Source organism: Typopeltis vanoorti, chromosome 16, assembly GCF_054136105.1.
Source record: "Typopeltis vanoorti isolate ZY-2024b chromosome 16, IOZ_Tvanoo_1.0, whole genome shotgun sequence".
In the NCBI taxonomy this organism is placed as follows: Eukaryota; Metazoa; Arthropoda; class Arachnida; order Uropygi; family Thelyphonidae; genus Typopeltis; species Typopeltis vanoorti.
Genome location: NC_143564.1, coordinates 74,046,837 through 74,069,127, shown reverse-complemented (window position 1 = coordinate 74,069,127; position 22,291 = coordinate 74,046,837). Strand labels below are relative to the sequence as shown.

The following is a 22,291-nucleotide window of genomic DNA, read 5'->3' as shown; positions in this document are numbered from 1 at the left end:
TTTGCTCTTTTCTCCAAATTTTCCCAAAATATTTTTGTATATCTCACAATCATTTACTACTCTGCTATTTAGATCCCCAACAAGGACCAACTTTTCCTTTTTCATTGTGTCAGTTGCTTTTTCTAAAGCCTCAAAAAATTCCTCCACTTCTACCTTAGTAGAGCCTTCTGTGGGACTATAGGCACAAATAAGTCTCATTGTCCAGTTCCCCATTCTCATATTTGCCCACATTACTCTACTTGAGACTGACTGCCATTCAAGAAGATTAGCCTCGTATTTTGTGTTGAATACTATGGCTACTCCTTCTTTTCCTTGATTGTCATTGCCTGAATATAACATTTTGTATTTATTGCTCAGAAAGATCTCACCAGTTTTAATCTTTTTTGTTTCAGTCACCCCTATTATGTCAATCTGGTACTTATCTAATTCCTCAGCTAGTTCCATTTCTTTACCATTCAGGCTTCTTACGTTGATAGTACCGATCTTTAACTCTGGTGATGTTGAGTTGGGGTTTGTTTTCAGATTTCTTCCAGTAGCTGACTTTTCACTGTTCGCCCTGGTTCCCTGGCGAAAACAACGGGGGCCTTGTTTAACCGGGCGACGCCCCAGCCGGCATGAAATTTTGTCATGTTGTACCATCATTTTTTATTTTGGTTTAACCAATAAGAATATAATTTGGTCAGCTAAATCCCAAATTGCCAGCCAATCCTCGTTCGTTCAGTATCAAAGTACATACCCAACAGGGTGCACCACGAGAAGGTGAGGATTGGACATTAGGTCAGAAGCCCTGGTCGGTTCTCTGCATTCCTTTAAAGGCTATGTGGAGGTCTCCTCTCAGTTATACAACTTTGACCCTTAAGCACCCCCTCTGGGTAGTGGCCCTTCATTAATGCAAAGCATTATACATGTCTGCAAGGAGATGTGCTTTGCATTATTCGAGATACTAAATGCAAGTGATGAGAATTTACTCCACATTTACCACGAGTTGCCCCAGTTCTGAAAATACTTCAGGCGCAAACTTTTTTTGCTTACACTTGGATAAAGGACCAAACCAAATATATAATTGATAGCATAGCCAAGTGAAAAAACTTGTATCAACAATCTCTGATCCATAAATGTGTGGACAGACTTATGTGTTCGTCGAACATGTTTATTATTTTAACAGTATAATAGAACACAGAAACTAAGTAAATAATTAATTTATTAACTTGATGCTGATATTTCGCTGGTTAACGTTATAACCAGCATCTTCAGAGCACAGAAACACTGTTTGTCACAATACGCGAGACTAAAACAACATGGTGAACTTAAACAAAATTGTAGCAGCAACACAAAGACTAGAGTCCTGATTTTGGCGCCCTCTATCTGAAAAAAAAAAAAAAAAAAAAAAAAAAAAAAAAAAGCTATCATATATTACTAGAGTCCTAGAAAAATGATAGTTTTTTCTTGATATGACTGTCTCCCAGATCTTCGGCAAGTTAATACAGCCATATTTGTTGAGATTTGGAGTGTGTTTTAGGGCTTCTGTCGCCTCTAAGAACAATCTCTCTGATTTATACGGGTTTCTGTGTAGTACTTTTGTGTTTTTCCAGTTGATCCTGTGTGCAGGGGTATCCAGAGCATGGTATGCTAGGCCCGACTTCCCATAATGATAATTCCGGACGTATCTTTTATGTTCGCTGATGCGGATGTTCACAGTTCTTCCTGTTTGACCGTAGTAGGCTTGATTGCATGAGCAGGGTACTTGGTAGACTCCTGGATGTGATAAAGGAGGAATGCTGTCCTTGGGTGAGCGGATGAGGGTGGCTAATTTGCTACATGGTCTGAATGTAGTGCGTAGTTTATGTTTATTGAGAATTCTTGAGATCTTTTCGGATGTGCCTTAAATGTAAGGGATGGTGACTGTTTTGTTGTAATTCTCTGTGGTGGATGGTGGGAGGGGTTTCTTAGGAGTGTTTAGTATTTTGTTTATTTTATGTGGATTGTAGCCGTTGGCCAAGGTGTGGCGTAAGTGAGTCAGTTCAGCAGTAAGAGCCTTGTCATTGGAACAGATTGCTCTCGCTCTATGGGTTAGCATTTTTAATATGCCATATTGTTGAGAAGGATGATGGTGTGATTGTTTGTGTAAGTATCTGCCTGTATGTGTGGGTTTTCTAAAAACTGAAAATGATAAGGAACCATCTGGGAGACATGTGATGAGTGTATCCAGGAAGGGCAGACAGTTGTTGGCTTCCAGTTCCATAGTAAAGTGGATTTTTGGATGTTGGCTATTCAAATGTGCTAAGAATGTTTTCAATGTCTCAGAGCCATGTGGCCAAATAGCAAGCACATCATCAACATAGCGTAGCCAAAGTGTTGGTTTGAGAGTGGCTGTATTGATTGCTTGTTTTTCCAGGTGTTCTATGTAAAAGTTGGCTGGGGGGAAGGGGGGGAGCCCATGGCTGTCCCATCAATTTGTTTGTATATTTTCCCTTTCCATATGAAATATCCTGCATGTATTGTGAATTTGAATAGTTCAAATATATCAGGGGGGGGGAAGTGTTTCTATTTCTTAAGGTGAGTGTCTCGGTCACTCACCTTAAGCAAAGAAGCCACGACTGCTTTAAGTCGACGGCACAACTTTGCCATAACTCCCAAGCAAGTTCCAAAAGCCGAAATAATGGCATCCATCAAACGAGGAATATACGACCTGCCTCCAACAATAGCTAACAACATACGTTTAGATGTGGCCAACATCCTAATCAAGTCCAAGCCTCCCAAAAATAATATTCCACATAAGGAATTCATTGCTATAAAAGAGCTACACAACAACAGCCAGATTACCATAACAAAAGCAGACGAAGGAAATGCAACCGTGGTGATGCACACCTGAATATGAAAACAAAATGCACACACTATTACAAGATCAGTCAACATACAAAATTATAGATCGCAATCCCACCAACACACAAAAGAATAAGGCACGAAAATTATTGAAAAAAGTCACTTCCTGGCCCAAAGACACAGTTAACAAACTCAAAAACCCTTCCATTTTAAAATCAGGACTCTAGTCTTTGTGTTGCTGCTACAATTTTGTTTAAGTACACCATGTTGTTTTAGTCTGGCGTATTGTGACAAACAGTGTTTTTGTGCTCTGAAGATGCTGGTTATAACACCAGCGAAATATCAGCATCAAGTTAATAAATTAATTATTTACTTAGTTTCTGTGTTCTATTATACCGTTAATATAATAAACAACATATCTCTGATCCAGAGAATTTTAATAATAAGATGTTGACACCTTTTGGAAAGTGGTATATAGTGATATGACTTCTGAATTACTTCCACCTTAGTATCACCACCTTAGCATCATCATCTGGCTCCCACTGATGAGACCTCAATAAAGGTCAAAACCAGTCTGGGTAGTAGCCCTTCCCTTAATGCATAGCATTATACATGTCTGCAAGGAGATGTGCTTTACATTATGGGAGATGCTAAGGCAAGTGATCAGAACTTACTCCACCTTTACCATGAGTTGCCCATTCCGGAAAACATGTCCGGAGAGTTGCTCAGCGACAATTCATCACGAAGAAAATTTATCGCAGAGAAAAATTCATCGCGGAGACTTTTCATCGCGAGGAAAAATTCATCGCGGAGACTTTTCATCGCGAGGAAAAATTCATCTCGGAGAAAAATTCATCGCTGGAAATTTAATCGTGGGGAAAATTAATCGCACGAAAATTCATCACGGATACATGTGAAAAAAAATTTTTTTTTTTTAATTTACGTATAAAGTTATTCATATTCTTTCTTACTATAGGCTCTGTAGATGGAATATTAATTGTTACAGAACTGGGATAGGATGGTGAAGTAAAAAGAGCACCATATTTAAGAATATTTAGGGAGAATAGTTATATCCAACTAACTGCTGATTGTTGTCAGATTTCGACAACAATCAGCAGTTATAATAATAGAGACTTATTTTTAGGGGATAAACACTGTAAACGATGTTATACATGAAAAGATAACATGAACTCTATTAGTGAAAATTAAAATTATTTGAACTGTTTGTTATTCGCAAAAACACGTTAAAACAAGCGTTGTGCACCTAGAAGGTGAGAATGTCGTGATGTTCTGCTTTTATTTTATTCCTTCAAAATTGTGCTATTAGCCACTTTGTTATTAAAACAACTTAAAAATTTATTTTCAAGAGGAACTTGGAATCAGTACAATCAGGCATCTCACTATCCATATTAGTAGTCCTTAAAAGGACCGTTTTGATTATCATGAAAAGGAACACTTTTTATTTCATAATATTTAAAATTGAGCAGTTGGGAAAAAAATATGAAACAAAAAAAGGTGAATGCACAGCCACAAAGTTTTCAAATTAAAAAAATTATGGGCAACTCCTCTTAAGTAATCAAGAGTTTCACGATTTCATAATTACTAACGATGAGCTGAAGTCTTTTTTGCAGTATCTCGATAGTTTCTTACCAGGAGGAGGTTGGGTGCCAGCTATATATTGCTCCATTTTCTCCTCATTGAAATGTTGTTCATCCTTTCAAAGTTTTTAGAAACTTCCATATTATCGGATGAGAAGCACCAATTAATTCGCTGAATGCACGATGCCACCCTTTGCATGAGTTGTTTGTCTTTGGTAACCCTTCCAGAGCAGCATGGTAACAATTCCATAAGGCATGGGGAAAGCGAGGTGGACGACGAAGTGATCGACGATCAGGTTTGCCAATCCAGGTATCTTCTACATAGTGCAGAACAGACTGAGCTTCAGCAGGAGAGCCATTAATTTCACAAAACACCTTCAAAAGCATGTTCAACATTTGTAGATAACACAAAAGCAATTGCCGATATCATGCACATTTTTATTGCAAATTCGGAATTAGCAGGAATCACATTATTGTTTATAATGCCATAAATTGTGTACAGCTGCTCAAAAAGAGGTGGAGGAGTAATTTTAAAAGTGCCATCTGCATACCATGTTGTCGATTGCGACAATAACTGTATATTTCGTTTAGTAGAAAATATCAGCAATCTCTTGCGGCCATCGTTGCTGTCATGCAAAAGGAACTCTTCATTTCCATAGGTGATTTTATATATAGGCGGAATAATTAAATTACTTAACGAATTTGGATTTGGTGGTACCTGTCCTGCTTGATTTCAGGTTCTTCAAATAGACTTCTTTACAAAGGCATTGCTCGGCATTTGGCCAATGATTGTAGGAGATATTTTTGTGTATGCATCCATGATAATTCGATGAGTCCCATCGTTAGTTGTACAGGCTCAATCTTTAATCTCATTAAGTAGCTTCACTGATTCAACACCAAGCCATGTTACCAGCATGATTATGTTGGTTAATTCATTTGATAACATTGTCGCTAGCTGTATGAAGACGCGCATGGCAATGCATTTTTTGAAACTGACCACATTTCCAAAGAATCTTTTCTTCATTTTCTTTGTCTTTTATAAATAAATGACCATTATCACTCAATTTACGCTTCATCTTCTTGCTTAAAATAAATTCCAGAGGCATCATGCAATGATTGTAATTAATTTATAAATTGGTTCTTAAACTTCGAACTTTTAAACACTTACCAAAAGAAAAAAAATGTCAGGGATTGGACTTCTGAGAACATTTGACGTAAAACTGTTTAATTTGAAATTTCCAGTGCAGAAATTCACTTTCAAATATCTAAGCAGGAATATATTCACAGTAGCAGCTCCAACATAGTAGTGAAATAGCAGCTTTTATACTCTGGGAACCAGTGGTTAAATTTAGCTGGGGCTCTCTGGGTCCAGGCCCTAGAACTTTTTTATGCACCAGACCCACAACATTTTCATGTTTTGGAGAACCAGGGTTTTGTTAGGGAATGGCAGTTCAGTGTGCTGTGTGGAATGAATGTATTCATGCTGGTGAGGATTACTTTAGTAATAAGCTCAGTGCATATGTTTGGGTTGGAAGGGAGGAAGCAATAGTCCAACCAACGGGAATGCACCATAGACATTGCAGAGGCTGTCCCACTTGGCACTGTTATAGTGCCAAACTACTCTTGTATGGGGGGGTGTCTGTGTAAACGTTGTTGCATGGGAGAGGAGAGAGGAGATGAGCATGTGGTCAGAATTGCCCAGGGGACTCGCTACTTTCACTGTCTATTTGGAGGGGTCATTGGTGAGGAAGAGATCTAGGGTGTTTGGGGAGTGGTTTGGGTTATCTGGTATTCTGGTTGGCATCTGGACTAGTTGTGTAAGGTCATTAGTGATGCAAATGTTTCGGCATCTCTGCCTGCAAGATCTGTATAACTGGAAGAGGAAAGCAAGCTAGTGTTGTGGACGTTAAAATCTCCGAGGAGGATGATTTTGCTGTTGGGAAAGTGGGATTGGAGAAGGGAGAGGAAATTAAAGAGCTCAGGGTGGTTGGTTGTGTTGGGGGAGCGATAGAGACAGCAGATGAATTGGACTGAGTGGGGAAAGAAGGGATACTTTCAACCAAAGAAGGTCAAAGTTGGGTGATTCTAGGTTGGGTTCTCTCTGGCAAGGTATGTCAGAGCGGATGTATGAGCAGACACCAACCTTAGGACGTAAGTTGTTAAAGAGCGAGTAGTTTGGAATTTGAGATAAGTGGTGCTGGGGGGGGGTGAGATTTGAGTTTCTGCCAGGAAGAGTAGGTGGGGTTTGGTAGATTGTAGGTGGTAATGGACACTATTCAGGTTGGAGCTGGCCAAGGATGTTGGTGAAGTGGATGTGTAGGGTTTTGTGAGTTGTATGTTGGACCGCATGGGTCTTGCACATTTTCTATGCAGTGCCTACATGCTGGTCTCCATGGTGGCTGCTAGTGGCATCACTTGGTTTTTTTTCACCAGTTTATCTTGTCTATAGTTGATGGTCCAACTGTTGTCACCATTTTGACGTTTGTCTTCGAAGCTGGCGTCTTTGTTCCCTTTGTGCAAATGATAAGTCTAGTTGTGCACGTATGCGCAATTGGGGACAGGTGTCTTTGAACTTGTTGCTGATCGCTGTTATTATTTTTTATGTGCTTGTCGGTGTGTCGCAAGTCACTTTTACTAGACGCGGAAAGTTCGTTCCATCCTTCCTTTTATTTATAGGCCCGAAATGATGGCACCTGACGATATTCTTAGGATCAATGCTGCATTCTTCAGCTAGTTTGTTGATGTCCTCTTGTAATTATTTTCCATTTTCCGTCAGGAAGTTCAAAATTATGGCGTTGAGATTTTTTTTGTGTTTAGCCTCCATCTAGTCATTTACCGTTGATGTGATTAGATCGCAAAGTTCTTTTGCTGGTGAAGTAGAGCTTGTGTTGTGCTGGTTTTCAATTTGTTCTTGCTTAGCTTTGACTGCACGTATTTTGGAGGTAAAAGTTTCGCTTAAAGCACTGATGTGCTGTTCGAGGTTTTCGACACGTTTACCTATGTTCAGAAGTTGTTTTACCGAAGGTAGGCACTGTGAACAGAAGAATGGCTGGTTAAGTTCGATAAGCAGCTTTTGCGCAATCTTTGCTACGTATGGTAGGCATCATGAGTGCTTACATGCGACTGATTTAGAATTGGCAGGATAGCTGATTTAATACACTATAAGTACTTACAGGTTGTACTGAAGTATTCTTCTACTCAGCACCCACTGTTAAGGTTTCTGTTTGATGGTTAATTTCAATGAAAAAAACACTTGCAATAACAGTAAACTGGGGAGCACAAGTTTGGAGTAGCTTATTTGAGGTTATTCGTTTGTGAGTTACAAAGTTTGGTTGATAGGCGGAGGAGAGCAGGGACATGATATAAACTTTTAAGATATTAAAGGAATTTTATAAAATTGATGCAAGTGAAATTTTTCAATATATGACAAATAGAGAAGTAGGGCCATCCGTGGAAGTTGTGTAAGAGTATGGTTAGCAGGGGAATGTGCAGACCAGATTTTTTTGTGTGGAGAGTGGCGAGTGAAATAGATTGCCAGAAATGGTTATGAGTTCCTGATGGTGAATGGATTCAGGAAGAGGTATGATATTTGTGTGTATGATGGTTGATTTGGATCTCATCTCCCGCAATGAGTCTCCATGAAGATGCTGCAAACAATAATACTTTCATTATAATCACTTCAATGATCAAGCATATTCATGATTACCATACTTGCATAACTTAGTCACTCTCACACACACAGATAATGACCATTCCTCTCATCCTAATCTCATGTTAGGTCTCATACCAATAAATAATTTCTCCAGGCTAATAATACCAAGTGCCATCTTGTGCAGGCCATCTCCATTATATAAATCCATTCTTTCTTCAAACTCCACATATCCAAAAACTTGCAACCATTCTTTCTACACAACTTACACATCTAATCATTTGCATTCAGAGCACTTCTTCTTTCATTTTTTTTTTTAAATCCAGACCTACCATTTCTTTTACTTTTCTTTTTTGTTTTTCAATTGCACTCATTAAATATTTGATTTTAGCATCTGTAAAACTCAAAGTAGTAACAAGTTCATTAATTGCAAGTTTTATAACAACCTCCACACAGCATTCATTTTATAACTGACTTTACCTATCTGATTATTGTTAAACATGCAATATTTTATCCCACTCCCTTTTATTTTGTAGTTCCCACTCACAAAAGGTTACAAGCCTACATTAGTACCATGAATGGGCTAGAATTTTTTTTTAATTAATTTTTATAATTTTCTTAATGATTTTTGGTATAAAATTCAATTGAATTAAATACAAAAATTGTACTATTCAGTACAATTTTTGTAATGTAAAGTACTTTAAATACTCCTTTTGCTGTTTTTTTTTCTTTTTTTTTCCTCTACTTCTCTCTAATTGGCTTAACTTTTTCTTCCCACTTCCCTCATCATCTAATAATTTGTTTTAGTTTTCCTATTTCCAAAGTGAATTAATTTTCAATATTCTCTTTGGAAAGAGAAAAACTATTTTAGGGCATCATATATTATAGGACAACAGAAAGCAGCACTCTTTGCTGTTGCCCTATTGTTCTTGTTAGGTTAATATTACAGCATTTCAACAAAATATCAGGAAATGTGTGTGTATGTGTGTGTGTGAGTTGCCTACGATGCCCAATCCCCCCCCTACTGTGTTCTGGACTGGTAGGGTGGTTCTCCTTTAATTCTGATGACTCAAAAGGGGGGTTCTGGTGCCTACGGTGCCCCCCCCTCCGAGTTCCAGAGTGGTAGGCCGGTTCTCCTTGAATTCTGATGACTTGAATTTTGAAAACTCGAAGGTGGGTTTCCTTCCCCCCTGGTGCCAACCCCCCCTCTTTGAGTTCTGGACTGGTAGGCCGGTTCTTGAATTCTGATGACTCGAATTTTGAAGACTCAACACTCAGGGTAGCTCCTAAGTTTCAAAACGTTTCAAATAACTTGACAAAAAACGTGACACAAAAACATTACATAAAAAGCTTATCATTTTATATATATATATATAGGGTAGATATATAATAATTACAATACATACACAAAGAATCATTAGTGATACACTATTAAAAACTATTTTAAGACAAAAAAAAACACAATAAAACAGACAAAAATCGCCAATTTTATAAATGTGTTAAATAAATTGGCCTTTTACCTCAAAACCTAAGCCAGGTGATAAACAAATTGAATGGTAAATAAATTTCATAGCCCAACATGAAACCATCACCATGCTAAAAGGCCTGAAGTAGCTCAGAAAAAGTTCCATGTTTGGTATATCTAGAGAAAGTTACTAAATCTATCCACTGTACAGATGTATCATAAACTTACAACCTTTCATAGGTTGAATGTGCTTAAAAAAATTTAAGGTAATTTTCCATAAAACATGGAATTACTGTAATCCATATATCAACAGAAACACTGGCACAAAAGCTGAAAGAAAATATATTAAATAAAAATTTAAGTAATTGTTTATTATACTTTATATACAAGTATTTCAATTTGCTTTTTTTTATATATTTTTAATGTTTTTTTAAGTATTATTATTATTGTTCCGGAAAACTCCGAGGAGTCGACAGACTCATCGAGGAAAAAAGTATTAGTGAAATATACACTGATATTTTTAAATTCAGTAAAATAGAATTAACTCAACCCAATCATCTCTTACCTATGCATCATCCAACTGGTGTACCATATTTATCACGTAAGATAAATATGGTACACCAGGTATTTAAAGTATTTAAATATCTGGTGTACCATAAAGTATTCAAATTTTTTTTTATATATATTTTTAATGTTTTTTTAAAGTATTAGTGAAATATACACTGATATTTTTAAATTCAGTAAAATACAATTAACTCAACGCAATCATCTCTTACCTATGCATCGTCCAACTGGTGTACCATATTTATCACGTGAAGATCTAGAATAAAAATACCAAAGTAAAACAAAATTTTAAATTTAATGAATTGCATTAGCCTTATGAAATGGTAAGAAATATAGTAATGCAAACAGAAAAATATACTACATGTTTCTGAAATGTTTCTGTAGATTATTAATGACACAGTGATAATCAGGAATAAAACTATCAATCGCAAAATGATTCTATTTCAATCTGTTTTTGATTTATTTATATCTGTTTTCTTTCCAGAGCATTTCTACTATGCATTATTTTTAATCTGTCCATATTGATTTGTAGGCCTATCTCTAGACTTACTTCATTTAATAAGAATGTGTTCTAATTCTGTTGGTGACGTTACTACTAGTATAATATCATAGCAAATTGTAGATTACTCAAATATTCCTTATATTTATTTAGATCTTTTCTCACAGTTCAGTTTTCTCATAGCACATCCAAAAGCTGTTAAGAGCAGTTTTGGAGAAATGGAGTCTCCTCATCTGACCCCTCCTTTTATTAATATATTAAGTTAATATATTAATATAAATATCATTTATTCCTATATATTTTAAAGGTTCTAGCAGTTCACATAGGTATATCAAAGGCTTTATCATAAAAAGCCTTTCATTCAATATATTTTTAACAGAATAATACAGAATGAAATGCTGTTATGTAAGTTGGAGGATATGGGATTTGATTATAAACTGTTAGTTTAACTAAAAAGGATGACTGACTTGGTTTATGGGGGGGGGGGATATGAATCTGCAAGCTTTGAGGTATTTAAGGTCTGGTAGTGTATCCCTGGGTATCAATTCTTAGTCCATTGTTATTCAGTCTTTACATTAATGACAGTGGGAAGGATTTAAGAGACAAATATTCAAATCATTCTAGGAGTACTGCATGCCATTTGCATTCCTGATTACCTTGCCTCTCTTTGCATTATAAGCAAATAGCTGTATGTACTATTTGCTTATAATGCAAAGAGAGGCAAGGTAATCAGGAATGCAAATGGCATGCAGTACTCCTAGAATGATTTGAATAAGCTGGAATTGTGAATATGTGAAAATTGCTGTTAGTTCAATGTTAATAAATGTAACATTATGCAATCTAATGTGTCAAGATATTTGATATCATATTATATTGAATGAATTATGCTACGGGAAACTGACCAGGTTAGGAACTTGAATTCAAGGGCCATATAGCACATATTGCAAATTTATAAGTCATAAGAATAACAATGCCAAAATAAACATTGATATGTAAGGATAAGGAATTCATTTTGCCTTTTTACAGGTCTTTGATGTAGATGTGATCTCATTTGAACTATTATGTGTAGATCTAGTTTTCTGGTTTCTGAGATGACATAAATACAGTGGAGAGGATGCTAAAAATGATAATGGAACTATGGAATGTACACTATGAGGAGAGACCAAGAATTTGTAAACTGCAGATACAAACAGGAGAAAGAGAGACGATATGATAAAGATCTACAAACTTCTGAAAGAGTCACACTAATAGATAGTATTTTTCAATTTATGCAGGTGAAGAGAGGACAAGACACATCCACTGAAGTTAAGAATGAATGCAATCAAGAAAGAGCTGAGAGCTAGATTATTCTCTTTCACAGAGCAGTAAGAGAATATTGGAATGGCTTGCCTTTGGGGGGTAGCAAATCAGTGTGAATGAAATCAAGAAGTGATGACAGGTGGTGTGAGTGATATACAGCCTCCCTCAAGCCCCCCCCCCCCCCCCAGTAATAATAATATAATCTATGAAAGTCGAGGAAATTATATATTAAATTCTTCGGTTTGTTCCATTTATAACTTGTAGATGATCTAAAGTCGAAAATGACGTTCTGAAATCTGCTTGTTTCTTTTAGTTTATAAAAATTTAATGTAATTTATTCTGGAATCTAATTTATGTAAAGCACTTATGAAGGACTGGAATAAAAGCTATAGGCCTATAATTCCTTATTCGGTTTTATCACTTTCCTTATCATATTTGGTGTAAAAATATTATGTAGTTTTAGCATGATATGTTATGAATTTATCTGTATTTTGTTTTAAAAACTGCTGAAAGAAAACTAGCAAATAAAAATCCTGAGCAATAAAATTGTTATAATATCTGTCAAATACAAATGTCTAGACCACGAGTGAGCAAGTTCTTCAGTAGTAAGAGCCGCATATAATACATTTTTGAATGTTCAAGAGCAGCAGAAAATATCATTTTAAAATTGTATTTATGAATAATAAAAAATACAACTACAGGTAACCTTCGTATAACGCGGTACTTATACAATGCGGTTTCGATATAACGCGGTCTACAAATTGTAGTATCCCTTGTTGAACGCGGTACTTATACAATGTTTCGATATAAGACGGTCTACAAACTGTAGTAATCCTTTATCTTTTCATATATTTTTCAATGCGCAACTTAAAAATCAAATTTTATCTTCTTCAAATTTGCGTCGCGCATGTAGTTATAAGTAGCAAATTTATATTAGGGGAAATACCCTTTAGCACGCATCTACGTCAACTGCTTACCATAAAGTGTTTATTGTTGAAAATTATCTTCGTTTTCTGCCAGGAAAGCGCATTAAAAATCATAAGTGTGTTAATCTCAAGCTGAGCACTTTATTTGGCAAGTTACATACAATATGTAATGCTTTTTTTATGTAAAAAATTTATTTTTATAGTAATTGCCACTTAGAGTACTTTTGCGATATTGTTGAAAACGAAATTAGTGAATTAATTGATGGGGAAATAGATTTAAATGAGGACGAATTGGTACAATTAATAGATGATGTCGAGCCAAATGGTTTGCCGAAGATTCTGATTGCAATGAATCCTTTAAAGAATTCAGTTTTAAGAAATTGGGCAGAAAGATTGATATCCATAAAATAACTTGGCAAGAAAGTTATTTTATGGATAATGATCTCTCAATGGAGCTCTCCGGAAAATTCACGAGACAATTGGATATTTGTTTAGCTCCGTATTATGAACTTAATAAAAAATTGCAGCATAGTGGTAAGCAAGGTCTTATTACTGACTTCTTGATAACTAAACCAGCCAAAGTGTGCAATGAGAATTATACAAATGGTGTCCAAGAGATTTCAAGTGATGACGATGTCCGGCCACTCGTAAATAAAGAACATCTATGAAATGTTAGTTTTGAAGAGAGTGATGATGATTAAAATATGCTCTTTATTTTATTTTGCCTAAAACACATATGCATTATATGCAATGAAGTTTAAGTACAATTTATATTTTTTTATAATTTTATACTATGTATTTGTTTCATAGTTTATATATTTTCTGAACTTACATGAATTACCTGAATTAAATAAAAATTTTTGTTGGATATGTCATTATTCATATAATCTTTAAAAAAAAAAAAAAAAAAAAAACGGTTTCGGAACCTAACCCTACTTTGTCTATGTGATCTGTGTCTCACATAACATGATTTATATAACGCAGCATTTCTATGGAACCTAACATCCGCATTATACAAGGGTTAACTGTATATAGTAGTCCTACTCACCAAAGAAGATGTTTAATCTCTGCTCATTGAAGGCTTCAATTGATTCTTCATTTGTGCAGTTAATAGTTTAAATTCTGGCTGGTAAGATGTCAAAGCCGTTCTAAGAAGCTCGATGAGGTGGCTGTCAGTGAGGATAGCACAATATTGTGACTTGACAAATTTCATTACAGAGAAGAGAGAGATTCACAGCAGTAAGCTGTCCCAAAAATAGAGAGTAGTCAGAAGCCAGTTTTCTGAAGATTGGGATACTTTGTTTTTGGGATATGTTTCCAAAAGTCAGTTACAAATGAGCTTTTATGTACTAGCTTCAGACCCACATCTTCCTGCAACTCAATAAGCTCTGTCTCTATTGAAGCAGCATTCACGGTAGGTTCAACAACAGGACATCCATCGTTGATGACATCAATCACAAAAGGATTCACAAGAAATTCAAAACATTGCTTTAAATTTTTTAGTTTCTCAAACCTATTCTCAAAATCATGAAGTGTTTCTAAGTTTCCTTCGTACTGTTTCAGTTAAAACTGTCCTCCCAATGTTGGTTAAACACACTAATTTCTTGTTCATATTTCCATTTTATACTCTTCTATTGCTCAGTCATTTTAAACAAGAGTTTTATAACTTTCACTAAAATAAATCTTATTTATTAATCAGTAAATTACTTATCTACACTAAAATTCACTACTTATGTTCCGCTACCAGCAGAACATAAGTAGTGAATTTCCAGTACACACAAGTTACACAAGCGCGTAACTTGTGTGTACTGCATAAAGAGTGATGACACAGAGTCCAGGCAACAGAGATGGTGGGTAATGCAGCGATCATAGTAGTCACTTTTGGAACTAATTTTGGTGGGAGCGACACAGGCCATAAATGTCAAAACACTTTTTACCAACCAAATATGATAATAAAATCCACGTTAACAACCTTTTTGTCTGGTACCATTTAAAAGCTAAAAATGTGAAGTTTCAAAATATATGAGTTTTCCTTATCTTTAAAGCATTTACAAAATAAAATATTCTAATATTGGTACTCACTATACTACTATAGATTATTAATATAAAAGTTTAGAAAAAATGGCAATGAAAACCAATATTGTTTCGAGAGCTGCACAGAGTACTTTTAAGAGCCACAGTTTGCCAACCCCTGGTCTAGACTAATTAATAAAATAAATCCTCTAATTCCTTTTTTTCCCCCACAGGAAATAACCAAAGCTCATTTAAACCTTACTTGTTTTTTTTTTTTTTTTGAAGACAGGTAGGAAGACAGTCACCATCCTTCAGCATTTCACTGATAGTTAGCCAATAAAGCTTTTTTGAGAGAGAGAAAATGGCAGACTTTTGCTCTTTCGTGGTCCTAAACCTTAACACTTATCACTGTCTGTAATAGTGCAAGTTCAACAGTCAATTATCCATAATAAATAATAAACTTAGTCTCAAAGCTCAGTTTTTAAGGGTTGTGTCATTTGAACAAATAGTCCTGGCTTGGTGAGTAAGAGTTTTGAGGATGGCATGCTGTTGGGAAGGATGGTGTGATTGTTTACATAAATATACCAGTATGAATGGGTTTTCTGAAGATAAGGATAACAAGCCATTAGGAAGTCATGTCAATGGTGTATCTAAAAAAGGGGAGACTATTGTTACTTTCTTGTTACTATCAAAACTGGTTCATGGTCTGTTTTGATATCACCTCACTTTTCACTAATGTACCTTTAACAGAGATCTTTGATCTTATGAAACCACATTTCCCCATGACATAACTGAATCATTCAGATTCATCATACATGCAAGTTATGGAGCATTTTGAAAACCAAGCTCTCAACACAACCACAAAAAAAACAAAAGTTTGGCTGTGCTATGTTGATGTGTTTGCTATTTGACCTCATGGTTCAGACACATTAGATACATTTTTTGCTGCATTTTAACAGCCAACATCCGAAAAATAAACTTCACCAGAGAAAGAAAGTAAGAATAGTTTCCTCTTTTTAGATACAGTAGTTACACAACTTCCTAATGGCTCATTATCCTTCTTTATCTACAGAAAACCCACTCATACTAGTAGGTATTTACATAAACAATCACACTACCACCCTTCACAACAGTATGGCATCCTTAAAACTCTTATTCATCAAGCAGGGGGCTATTTGTTCAAATGACAGCCCTTGAAACTGAGCTTAGGGACTTCTGCAACACCTTTTTAGCCAATGGCTATAGCCCATATAAAACAGATAAAATATCATTCCCATTCCATATGTTAAGGGTACATCAGAAAAAATAGCCAAAGTTCTTTGTAAATGTGATCTCCATACCATTTTCAAACCTTTCATTCAACTATTTTTATACATTCTCCTAAAGATAGACTACATCCTCTTGAACATCTGGGAGTGTATAAAGTTCCTTATGCCTGTAAGTTAGTCTACTTTGGACAGACTGGTAGATTAGTTAACATATGCCTTGAAGAACATGAAAATTACACCCAAGATCATCTGTATGGCAAGTTGGGATTAGCAGACCATGTTCTGGATACTCCTTCACATAGGATTGGATTAGGATCAGATGGAGAAAAACATCTTTATTATATAGACGTCATTATAGGTCTGAGAGGCTATTCTTAAAATCAGAATCAACTATGAAGCACTCTCCAAAACTCAAAGTATGGTTGCATTAATTTACCAAAGATCTGAGAGACTATCATTTTAATACCTAATAGGTGGACTTCTCTGAATTAACTTTGTAGTTATCTGACCCATAGAGAGCATCACATAAGGACATTAGGTGTCTGTTACAATTAATACTGTTTCTACAAATACTTGGTTTAGTGCTATGTGCCTGTTACAGTTTCATTGTGCTCTGATGATGCTGGGTAGAAAACCAGCAAAATATCAGTGAGTTTAATAAATGTACTTTTTCCTCTTAGTGTTAGTTATACCATTAAGCTTTATCATAAATAACAAACACCACCTAAGCCTTTGAGTTTCTTACAGGCTTTGGCTATAAGAAAGTTTCTTATAGCCAAAGCCTATAAAAAAAATGTTTCTCTATTTGGTAACTAATGGATCCTATAATGGTCTTTCTTCAGAGTACATAGAACTATGAAAACATTACTGAGATTAATTTACACAGGCACCACAAAGACTAATTTAAAAAAATTTATTTTGATAATTAAAATACTAACCTTATTTCAATACAGTGCTCCTGGAGCACAGCTACTACTTTTCCATCTCTGTTAAATAAAGAAAATGTTTAATTAAATAACAGAAGTAATATATTTCATTCACATACTGAGATGCATAATTCAAAATATATGTATAAACAATGCATATGATACTAGAGTAAGAGAAGAGATTTTTTCCACCTCAGTAAAGATTACAATTCCTTGTGCATTAAATATACACAACAATAAAGCCATGTTGCACAGCAATTAAGGCATTTTAAAATGATATAATATGAGATCAAAAATGTCTCAAATGAGAGTAATGTTATATTAAGTAATGCATTTATATATACAGTCGGGTCTCTTTTTACGTGGTAGATACGTTTCACAGAAAACCGCATATAAAAAATCGCACAAAAAAGGCCTAACTTATGTTGAAAAATTAGGGATACGTTCCATAATTTTCTAAAACCGCATAAAACCGAAGCAATGAATTAAAATAAACCTAAAATTGCATAAAATGTTTATGAAAATTCAGGAAAATAAGAATGCCTAAGTTTGTTTTAAAGCTTTATTCATTTAATTTTATTGAAAAGTAACATTTTTTTTTATTTTACATTTTGTCATCAGAATTATTATCGCTATTAGACAATATTCAGCAACGTTTGCGAACCAGTGCAAAATCACTTTCATCGCCAGAAGATGATAGTCAGTGCATTAGATCTGTATGGTAAAAGTCTTCACAAACAGAATTAGCTTCACCCTCATTCTGTGCTGATTTATTTCTTCTGACAATGTAATCAGTGATTAAACTTTGCGATGATGATTTCACTAATTTTTTATACAGCTCGCGATATCCAGACACATTTCTTCAGCTCACGTTGGAATTTAAAGGCTCGTTCAGAATTTGTGTCATTAACAAGAAAATGATTTTCCAATTTATTGCACAGTTCAAGACCTTCTCGAATTATATTTGCAGTGAGGGAGACAGGTTTTTCTTCCGCTTCACTATCGTTTTCTGGATCTTCGACGATCTAAAGTTAATCGATATCCAATAATATCATCATCACTTAAGGCATTATCCACAAGCAATTCGTCTACATTATTCTGGTTAAATGTATCAAAACCTTCCCCACCAATTTCATGTGCCAAAGTAATGATTTCAGCTGATAATGTAGAAGTTTGCATGGTTGCACTGTTTGCAACACATCCAGCCCAAGCTGCTTTCTAGCAGGCATTTAAAGTTTATGGTCTTATTTCAGCGATAGCAGATGCAACATGATTGAAGCAGTCAAAATTTAAATTTTTTCCCAAATGTTAGTTACTGTTAATGATTCATTTTCTAGTTTATCCAATATAAATTGAAAAGTGTGCTTAACATAATATTTTTTAAAAGTAGCAATTACACCTTGATCTAATGGCTGAATAATGCTTGTTGTATTTGTTGGAAAAAACACTATCTGCACATTTGGATTTTCTAAATGTGGATGACTTGGTGCATTGTCAACAATTAATAAAACTTTAAAATCGAGAGCTTTTTGCTTCATATATGTTTCCACTTCTAGTACAAAGCAATTATGGAACCATTCAGTAAATACAGCAGTTGTTACCCAAGCCTTTGTATTAGCAATCCAATGTACCGGCAGCTGTCTGTTTAAGATCTTTGCCTTTTAAAGCACATGGACTTAGAGATCGATTTACTAGGAGGGGTTTCAACATTTGATCTCCCGATGCATTGCTACAAAATAACGTCACTCAATCTTTGCTTGCCTTAAACCCACTTGCTTTTTTCTCAGACTTTGCGATGTAAGTTCGACTAGGCATTTTTCTTCCAAAACAGGATTGATTGGGATAATATCCACCATCTTCAATAATTTTGGCTAACTTCTCTTGAAAATTTTTGGCTGCTTCTTCATCTGCTGCTTCAACCTCGCCTGTAATCTTCACGTTATGAAGTGCATTCCTTTTTAAAAACCTGGTTAACCATCCTTTGCTTGCCGAAAATTCTATCAGTCTAGGAAGTGGAAGTAGACGGCTCCAATTACTTCATTTGTTCATAAAACCGAATGGCTTTTTGTTTAATTAAATAAGCACTTATAGGAATTCTTCTTTGAGTTAATTATTCAATCCAAATTATGAGCGCTCGTTCCGTGTTTTCTAATAAAGCATCTCTTGAGCACGATGATAATTTGGCACTTAGTTTTGTGCCAGAAATTACAGATTTTCTTACTGCGACCTCATTCTTTTTAATTGCTCTTATAGTAGACTCACCTAAATTAAAATGTTTATCAACCGCCATAGATCCCTCTCCTTTTGCTAAGCGATCTAAATTTGCAATTTTCATTTCCAAAGAAATTGCTTTTCTTTGGTGCTTTTTTTCCTCCATTGGGCCAAATTAAATCTTTAAAATAACAATTAGCAAAATTTAGACTTTCAATAATAAAAAGACAAACACTTACTCACATGCAAAATTAAACTCCACAAACACTCACTGCTTACACATTATCATGTTACGCCAGAATGTGCTGCAACACTCTGTTCATTATGTACAACACCGATGAATGAATTGGTCAACAACACGCGAAATCACATGCTTTATAGGTAAAATTTTCCAACTGTTATACAAGGAAAATAGTTACCACTTTAAAAACTACAATGATCATAAAAGAGAAGTTAATTTTCCGCCACGTAATAATAAACACTCATCCCACAATACAGATCGATTAACCCAGGGATTCCCAAACTGTGTTCCGTGGAAGGTGAACAAGTGTTCCGCAAGAATAATATATGCAAGAAAGATATTTAATTAACCGAATATTTCAGTCTGGAAATAGAAAACCATCCTCGGTGGTATTACAAGAACAGTTTTAAAAAATACAAGCTAGAATACTGTTAAAAATAGTGGTCTATTTTTAACAATAGATTGTTAAAAATAGACCACTGAGGATGGTCTGCTATTTCCAGACCGAAATATTTGATTAATTAAATATCTTTCTTGTGTTTACTTGAATATATCATTCAGTCTTATGTCACAAGCATCCTTAAAACAGCAAGTTCCGCAAGAAGTTCTACTGGAATTTTTCATTTTAGTTTTCTAAGCATTTTTCATGAATAAATATGTTATAGTGGAAATATTCTGAGGAGAATAACATTCATGAATATGTCGAAAAGCTCAGACCCAGAATGTCTAAATAACATCTGTATAGCAAATGTTAGTGACCAAGCTGTGTATTTTTAAACGTGGAAGTATTCATGAATTATCATTAATTTTCACACATTGAAATCTTTCAACATTCCAGAAAGGGAATACCGCTGTTTATGACCGGTCATAAAAATTGCCTGCAAGCCAATTACAACAATGTGCAGTGTATCCTCTGCTCTCAAAACTGAACAAAATAACATATGTGTTGCAAATGTTAGTGACCAATCAACAAGGAAGTATAAAGAAAATTTTTCCAATTGAAAATGAAGCTATCTGTATCCAGTTCTCAGATCTAGTAATACTGAATACTTTCTTCACAAGTTCATATCGTAGGAAGAAAGTGCTTGTTTCGAAATGGTAGTGCCGTGAGTTTTTAAAAGTAACAGGCCTACAGATTTAAATTTTAATATGAATAAGAGACAAGGGACTTTGTTTAATTTTGGTGTTAAGAAATCTCTTATTGAAGGTGTTTGCAACGCGACAGATAGTGATTCATCCACCTCCAGCCTACAAAGCGATCTCCAGGATGTACAAAAGGAGGGGAAAACTACTAGCACATAGGAGAAAAAGTCTACATTCACTCGTAAGTACTTATAATATTATAAATTTTTGGTGATCAGAATGGGATATGTCAATGAAAATCAGCACAAATTAATTTAATGATGTTTATTTAATTATTAATTAATACTAACAAATCAGCTAAATTAACAATTAATTATTAATTAATATTACAAAATAACCAAGTTGTTCCATGAAAATTTCAGGATTTGTGAAGTGTTACATGGTAGGAAAAGTTTGGGAAACGCTGGATTACTCCATTATCGGAATGCATTTTCCTTCTGTTGACATGCACGGAAGTGTCAAAAGGTCTCATATCTGCGGGCGTACTATTCCGTATATCTTCAAATCCACATAAAAAGAGACTGTGTGTGTGTGTGTGTGTGTGTGTGTGTGTGTGTGTGTGTGTGTGTGTGTGTGTGTGTGTGTGTGTGTGTGTGTGTGTGTGTGTGTGTGTGTGTGTTAATCCCCACACACAAGTTTGGTTTGCAGAAGACTCGAGTACATCAATGCAAGATAGCCAAAGATCGAAAAGAAAAAAAAAAATCCCAACAGAATCCTATTAAGCATGATTTTTTTTTAATTACTGAAAATGTAATCCTTCAAGAGCACTGGATATTGATTCTTAAAGAACATGGGGAGTTCTTTAAGAGACTAAAAGAGCACTAGAATCATCCCGGGAAAACTATTTATGTTTCCAAAGAAATGAAAGAGAAGAGAAGAGACTTTTGGACACTGAAAGTATGCATTTTGAATCTATAGATGGACTATATAGAACTGTATTATCAACTGCTACTTGTATTTACTGGATTGAATCATGTTGATGTTTTTCTTCAACTGTATTGGAAAAGCAAGAAGTCGCATCTTGAATAGAAAAGGACTAATTTTTTTTAATGGCATGGACACTATGGTTGCACTAGGAAAGGTCAGGGTCAATGTCAGCCTAAGTAGAGTAACCTGATTTTGTCAGAGGACATATTATCAATAGCAAGAGAATGGTGAAGACGTTCCCCTCCCCCCCTTCATTTCAATAAAGAATGGCAAATAGTAACATGATTAGCATTTAAGATATCAGCTATGAATATTGACAGCAAAACTATTAACAGAATTTGGGGTCAGTGAGAAGAGTATATTATTTATATATAGCAGGAAGCTGACAGGAGCTGGAACACTCCTACATGAGCAGGGAAATCTAAAGACAGGAAGTAATCTGCTATGAGAAAGTGAACAACCAAAGAAGAAACTGACCACTGAATTACAAAGGATGAAGAGTACACCATAAAATGTTAGCTTGATAAGTAAACCACTATAACAAACCTAATCAAATGTAATGAAAATGTCAAAAGTGACCATGTGAATTTCTTCCAGCCAATATCACCCATCTCCAAATACAAGCAATGGAAAATATGCACTGTGGATAGAGAGTGACAGAGTCCTTTTAATAGTAGTCAATGATTAACCAATGGGCCACTAAAAAGGATGACTGCTGATGACCTTCCATATTACTTTT

The 22,291-nt window shown here is 35.1% G+C and overlaps 1 protein-coding gene across 1 annotated transcript in view; it reads right to left on the bottom strand.

The window, feature by feature from the left end:
- LOC150098133 (NBAS subunit of NRZ tethering complex-like) overlaps positions 1–22,291 on the bottom strand; it is a 1,063,858-nt gene that overhangs the window by 959,559 nt on the left and 82,008 nt on the right. The window contains exons 4-5 of the mRNA XM_090406267.1: positions 17,043–17,090; positions 10,312–10,355 (exon numbers count right to left, since the gene is read on the bottom strand). Coding sequence (XP_090262393.1) covers positions 10,312–10,355; positions 17,043–17,090 — 92 coding nt within the window. The remainder of the gene's footprint in view (positions 1–10,311; positions 10,356–17,042; positions 17,091–22,291) is intronic.